Source organism: Neopsephotus bourkii, unplaced genomic scaffold (assembly GCF_033783945.1).
Source record: "Neopsephotus bourkii isolate Nb327-2 ecotype Australia unplaced genomic scaffold, CSIRO-AGI_Nbou_v1 NB_388, whole genome shotgun sequence".
Lineage (NCBI taxonomy): Eukaryota > Metazoa > Chordata > Aves > Psittaciformes > Psittacidae > Neopsephotus > Neopsephotus bourkii.
The window spans coordinates 221,903-228,870 of record NW_026900893.1 but is presented as its reverse complement, the minus strand read 5'-3'; the positions used below and the strand labels follow the sequence as shown (position 1 = coordinate 228,870).

General features: G+C 41.3%; 1 protein-coding gene across 1 annotated transcript; it reads right to left on the bottom strand.

Moving 5' to 3' along the window:
* Nucleotides 1-1,941: 1,941 nt before the first annotated feature.
* LOC133210126 (riboflavin kinase-like) lies at nt 1,942-6,561 on the bottom strand. The gene is made up of 4 exons (XM_061349244.1): nt 6,466-6,561; nt 4,685-4,836; nt 3,527-3,629; nt 1,942-2,078 (listed from the first exon to the last, which is right to left on the bottom strand). The coding sequence occupies exons 1-4, from the start codon at nt 6,545-6,547 to the stop codon at nt 1,951-1,953; spliced, it is 465 nt and encodes a 154-aa protein (XP_061205228.1). The 5' UTR covers nt 6,548-6,561; the 3' UTR covers nt 1,942-1,950.
* Between the last annotated feature and the right edge of the window lie 407 nt (nt 6,562-6,968).

The window sequence follows — 6,968 nt, the reverse complement described above, 5'->3', positions numbered from 1 at the left end:
CTAAGACAGACCATTACCACCTATGTGCATTTGAAAAAAAAATAAAATCTTATGCTGTTATTCTCACATTGCCAACAAACTCCATTTCAGAACAGTAACAGACCCCAGAAGTTGTGAAACAGTTAATTAAAATGCACCACAGGCTTTATTCTAAAAGTATTTGAAATGTTGGAATTTTTGTATTGCTTCAAATCCAGTAATTTCAGTGACCTTTCTGCCTCACTTGATGTTCATGTATTGCCTTACGAAGTACTGCAAACATCTGGAACATAAATAATGTAGCAACAAGTCTGTAGCAAGAACAACAATCCTTCCCTTCCCCTCAAAAAAAACTGAAGGTTTCAGCATGGTAATGAAAGAACTCTGAAGCAACTCTTTCAGTATGATATGGAATGCACACAGATGATGTGCATCACATACAATACAACCAATCAGAAAACCCGTGATAAGCAGCATTACTACTTTCTCAGCTACCCTCTTTTATTAATGGTAGTGTCACAACATAAACTGAAATAGTTATTTGCACACCATAAAAAAATACAGCCCTTCATAAAGTTTATATTGTGTGGGGAATCACATACTGAACTTGAAAAATCAATATATAATACTTGATATTAAATAATGCAGAGAGGTAAGATACACTCAGCCAAATAAATGCAAATATATTTTGTTCAGCTTAAAGGCAACCATGCAAAGAACAGTTTATTAACTTCCTGTATACATACTTCACAGTTCATGTGAAGGCTGTGAGCAACCAGTTTTCCTTTTGCTGCTGTTCTCTATCTTACAAGCATTCAGTTTCATTAAAGCCAAATGATAAAAGGGATTTTGGATAGCAGCATTCATTAGTGTTGCCTTCGTAGGCGTGGCGACCTGGTTCAGGAACGGCACAGCGACCAATCCCAGGCCGCTCGATCCATCAGCTCACAGACACCAATATGGTGGATGGCAAATGGCGTTTATTATTGAACAACACGGCCTTATATTACTTAGGTTGACAACGTCACTTCCGTCTACTTCTGTTTACATCATAGACTAAATGCTATTGGCTATCAGGAGAGGGGTCCTATGTTTCCGTACAGCGCGACATCTTCCGACCGACAAGCCCTAACTGCCAACACACTAGCAGTTACAGAATAGTGTTACTAAGACAGTCAGCTTAAGACACTCTGTTTCCACATAGGCACATGAAATCTCTGGCAAAAAATAATTTTAAAAGGCAGCTATAAGCTCAGCTATAATAGCAGAATCAATAAAGACTTACTCTTTAAGTATGTTCTTGACAATGTATGAAATTGGCTAACATGGCTGCAACTTGTTCTTCCGGAAAAGTAAAATACAAAGCAAGACTTTGACATTGTTATATATTCAAGAATGCCGCCTTACACCGGGTGGAAAAAAGTTGAAACAATTCTTCCATTATCCTTCAATTCTGAAGTGCAGAAGACCAGAAGTGACTTTCAAGAAAATTCTTGTCTAGATTTCCAACATGAATCCAGCAAAAGCCCATTAAACTGGTTTTAGGGTTTGCTTTTGGGTTTTGGCTTTTTTTTTTTTCCTGACAGCAGGTAAGTGTTGTTTTATTATTTTCCTACTAGAAATGCCAAAGTGTGCTGAAAATGTCCAGGCAATGGTTAGGACAAAACTGTCAGTGTCCTTGGAGAGATAAATTTATAAACAAACTTAACAACATAGGCCAAAATGATGCTCATTCTCTTAAGTGTCTTTATAGAAATCATTCTTTCCTCCCTCAAAAGGTGTATATCCCCTTCTGTCTTTGCCAACAACAGGACTGATGAGCATCTGAATAACCAAGTCCTGCACAGCTACAAGGACTCCTTGACTTGCTCAAGGCCTTTTCCCAAATACCCCATGAGACTGGCTGCAAGTTAAAACATTATGAACTAGAACCCTAGCAACCAAGAGATGAAAAAACCCACATGGTTTTGCTTAGTGGTTTACTGGTTTGCCTTCCGGCAGACGAAAGAAGTTGTCTTCTTTGAGTTTAAGATGTTCTGGTAAATCTAGCTGTCTTTTTGCCTCTTCAATGTCTTCCTGAATTGCTGAAATGAGTGCCTCTGCAAAAGAGCAGTAAGAAAAGCAGTATTTGAAAGCTGGTCTGAATTCTGAACAAACAATAGCAAAAGAAAAAGAGTGTACTATAGAACACCAGCAAGCAATCACAGGCAGGATACATTTATTATTATTATGAAGTTGGAAAGGCACAATCTCTAAAATAACAGGCTTTTATGCTTTTGACATGCATTGCACTTTTCCCTGCTGTAAATACCACTTTTTCCTTGTTGCAAGACATTTTATCAAAAGTCAACAGAATTTCATTGTTTCAGTTTTAACACAGATGCATTTTTAAAATAAACGGGCAGACCAGACCGATGCTTTTACAACAAGCTCATAATTTTCAAGCTACTCTGCAGACATGACACAGTAATTTTTTGTCTGAAATAAATAATTGCTGATAGTCTGGAAGTTACGGCACTTTGCTTTTTTTTTAACATAACCAATGTATTTATTAGGAAAATTAGAAAAAAAAAAAACACCACATTTTACTGAAAAGTCAAAGGTAAAACTTTGAGTTGGAAGGTACCCATAAGGATCATCAAGGCCAACTCCCTGTTCCTTGCAGGACTACCTAAAAATAAACCATATGACTAAGAGCATCATCCAGACACTCCTTGAACTCTGACAGGGCTGGTTCTACAACCACTTCCCTGAGGAACCTGTTGCAGTGACCAGCCTCAGTGAAGAATCTTTTACTAATATCCAGTATGAACTTCCTCTGATGCAGCTTCATTCTGTCTCCTCATATCCTACTGCTCATCACCAGAGAGAGAAGATCAGCACCTCACTTTCCACTGCACTCTTTGGGGCAGTTGTAGACTGCCAGGTCCCCCCCACCTTCTCCTCTCCAAGCTGAAATAGCCAAACAACCTCAGCTGCTCCTTTTAAGTCTGGCCCTCAATTCTTTTCACCACCTTGGTCCCTCCTCTGGACACACTTTAATAATTTGGTGTCCTTCTTATACTGAGGTACTCAAAATTGCACCCAGTACTCAAGGTGAGACCACACCAGGGCATGGCAGAGCGGGACAGTCACCTCCCTCAACCAGCTAGTGATGCTGTGCTTGATGCACCCCAGGGTACAGCTGGCCCTTATGGCTGCCAGGGCACACCTCTGACTCATACTAAACTTGTCACCAACTCAAACTCCCGAATCTCTTTCTGTGGGGCTGCTTTCCACCCTCTTATCCCATAATTTGTGTGCATAACCAGGATTACCCCATTCCAGAGGTGGGATCTAGCACTTGCTCTTGTTAAACTTTATGTCGCTGTTGATAGCCCACCTCTCTATAGTCTATCTAGATAAGACTGTAAGGTGTTTCTACCCTTGAGAAACAGCTACCCCACACAAAACAGCTGATGATGGAAGACAGAACAATGACACAGCGCTCCCAAAATGCAAGAACTTGACAAACTGAATATCAGTTTAAGAGAAAGGCAGTACTGACCTAAAGAAGTGAAATTTTTTTCTGATCGAATATATCCAAGAATAACTATACTAAGAATCTCACCATAAAAGTCACCTTTGAAAGTGTCAATAATGTGTGTTTCCTAAAAGAGAGAAATAATGAAAATTTATTTTCCTTGTTGTAAGGATGTTGAACTAGTACCTCTAATTCTAATTCTCTCCCACACATATCAGAACAACTAAGACACATTAACATGCATAATGTAAGATTAAAAAGCTAGGGCTTGTAATTACATTAGTATGAAGAACTGAACTTTGCATGGCATTTAAGAACATGATATTTACTTCAGGGGTAAGATTTTCAAGGCAGCAAATCACAAATAATAATACTTAGATTTGTCTGACCATTAAGTTGCCAAGTCCAAATGACTGTAATGAATTTGACTGATTTAAAGAGAGGTTTTACAAGTACAAGTAAAGAGAGCTTTTACAAGGAACTGAATGATAAAATTCCAAGAAGAGTGAAGGCACCTATTCTTGAAGCAGGGCTTCATGTCAAGTTAAAACTCCTTCCAAGTACTAGCAATTAAAATAAGTTCTGCAAGACCCAGGAAAAGTACCAGCACCTGACAGCAAGAAAAACATAGATGCCACAGTTCAGGATTTTAACTCTGTGTTACTACCATTTATATTTTGGTCTTGATTCTGTAAATTAAGACACAGCACCCCATGAATGGATTCCACCATATAAGAGAAGAATTACTGGAAAATCACTACAAATTAAGGTGTGCCAGAATTTCATACGTCAAATATGGATGATGGCAGAGAGATTAACAGGTTCCAGCTCATTTTAGGGGTCTTAACCACTAAACTGAATACATCTAAGCTTATGTTTATCTACCTATCAGCTCAATAAGCAACAACAATTTTGGAAATATGAATTTTTATTTCAGAAGTATTGAAGCAATGGTGTGAAGAGATAAATAAAACTTACTTATCTACAGCTGCCTGCTCTATGGCTACTGACAGGTTTGGGGGAATGGGGGTTTTTGTCTCTCCACAATGCACACATTTGAGATGGATAATTCTAACAGAAAATGGAATTTCTAATCTCATTTATGGCTCAAATTGTGCTTATTTTATTCAAAATCTAGTTCATTTATTTTTATCAAAGTACCACACAAAACAAAATTCTTACCACAGATTTCTTAATATTTTTATAGAAAGGATTCCATCCTATGCTCAAAACCATTTTATGCACATCTCCAGTTCCAACACAGGCCCAACCATAGTATACACCAGTAGAGATATCAGATGGAAAGCTTTCGACTACTTGCTCAGAAAAGTTAGCTGCAAAAATTTTAGAAAATGTAAGTAAAGCGTATCACAGAATTTCAAACTCCAACAAGCCAGTATCTATGTCCTATTTACAAGCAAAACATTGGCAACAGTAGCACAACATGCCGCTTAGAAAGCGTAAACAGAAAAAGCACTCATAAAATGTAGTCTCTGCAGTAATACCTGAGTTATGACATTTACTACACATACTATTCCATAGTTATATCCTCTGATACAGTTAAATAGTTCATTCTGTAGTTAAAAATAATAAACTGAAATATGCAGTCTGAATGCACTTCACTGGTAGGACTATTACTCCTTTGGTATGATCACAGAACAGAAAAAAAAACAAGTTTCTTTGCATTGTAAAGTACCATCTTAGCATTACTTACATATTATAAGTTTCTTGAGGCGTTTTTTTTTTTTTTGTAAGTGAAATATGTACAAATAAACAAAGTTATTACTTCAGTCACTTGACAATATTTTTCATGTTGCTTTTTAGGTTATTCATATTTGAGGCTTTCTAAGATTTTCTTAGAAAAATTCAAATCTGAAATAAATTAGTCCTTTTTGACTGAGGGGAATAAATCTAAGCCATTAGCCAAACAACTGTCCTCTTCACACATAGTTAGAGATTGCCACTTAAGGCTTCACGACGATTTTTAAGAATTTACAGTGTATTTCTACCACAGTCCATAAGCAGGAAAAGCTTCCCTAACATATTCCTTGATACTAATAAGCCAAATACAAACAATCAAGAAACCCCCCCCTAAATTCATATTAACAGATGGAGTCACATGTCCCATACCTCAAGATTCCTCACAGGAGGTTTTCTTGGCCTCCTAGGATTTGTGCAAAATGCCCACCGACTCCAGTCTGCCTTTAGAAAAGGCTGATATCCAATCTGAATTACACCTCTATCTGTTTTCAGAAAAGTCAAACCAGGAAAGGCAATGAGAAAACACTTCTCTTTAGGAGAGCTGCATGTGCTCTGCCTTTTAATTTCTGCATCAGCCACTTTACATTTACTTCTTTAACTCCCAGTGCTTGCTCTTTTCCTTGTCCTACTCTGAGGTCCAAAGAGTTTATAAAAACGGACAGTTTTAAACCTACCACATCACACCACCATGCACAGTGCATATGATCACTTTTCAGGATCTTGCAATTCGTATTGATCATTATCGGATAAGGTAACTAAGGCAAACAGAGACGGTTTAACAAAAGGTCGGACACGTGAACAAGACTTGTAGGCAGTATGAACTAAAACAAAAATCACCAAAAAATCTAACACGGAGCAAGCCAAGCCTGTTCACGGAAAGCGCACGCCATGCAAAGGGGCACTGGTGCAGGACAGCGGAGCGCCTCCCGAACTCAGGGATCGCGCTCAGGGACTCAAGGCTAAGCTCCAAACCTCCACCCGGCTGGAGAACCACCAGCCACGGCGCCTCTCGCTCGGGCGGCCTAGGGGTGTCAGGCTGACGAGAGACCCCAGCGCCCGACGCCGGCCTCCCCGGGGGGCCCAGAGCAAGGACCCGGTCCGGGCCCTGGCCGAGGACTTCGACCGTGGGGAGACGTCACCATTGCCCTGACGGGAGAAGCAGCCCCGCGTCGCTCGTGCCCGGGCCCCGCGCCGCCGCTCACCGGTGGGGATGCCCAGCTCCTTGGAGCCCCTGCCGAAGCCCTTCACCACCTTCCCGCGGCAGAAATACGGTAGGTGCCTCATGACGGACAACTCTATCCCCCCGCGCCCCTCTCACCCCTCCGACGCGCTCTGGCCACTACCGAGAGGAGGAGGCGGAGCAATAGGTTGAGCATTCCACCCGCCTCAGCGCACTGACCTCTCTGGGAGGCACCTGGCTCCCGTCAGAAACGGACTCGTTAGCGCACAGCACTGCCCTCGGGCCTGCTCAGTGGGCGGGGGCTGGGAGACCACCTCTCTCGGCGACTGAGCTCTCCTTGGAAGCTAAGCCTGCGCGGTATGGAGCGTGTCAGGTGTTTGAGAGTTTTGCCGACGAGTGTCCTGAGGGGGGTAGGCAGCAGCAGCCTTAGCTGGGTCTGTTCTGACGACGCGGCCCCTTCCCCTGCCAGCAGACTCAACTCGACTCCGCTCTCGGGTAGCGGCGGGGCGCACCCTGCCCACAGCC

Excerpts from the sequence above, each read along its gene's own strand:
- LOC133210126 (XM_061349244.1), bottom strand. The coding sequence starts at position 6,547 with ATGAGGCACCTACCGTATTTCTGCCGCGGGAAGGTGGTGAAGGGCTTC. Across the intron at positions 4,837-6,465 it reads GGAGCTGGGCATCCCCACCG|CTAACTTTTCTGAGCAAGTA; the intron begins GTGAGCGGCGGC and ends AAATTTTTGCAG. Across the intron at positions 2,079-3,526 it reads AAAAAATTTCACTTCTTTAG|AGGCACTCATTTCAGCAATT; the intron begins GTCAGTACTGCC and ends GCTCTTTTGCAG.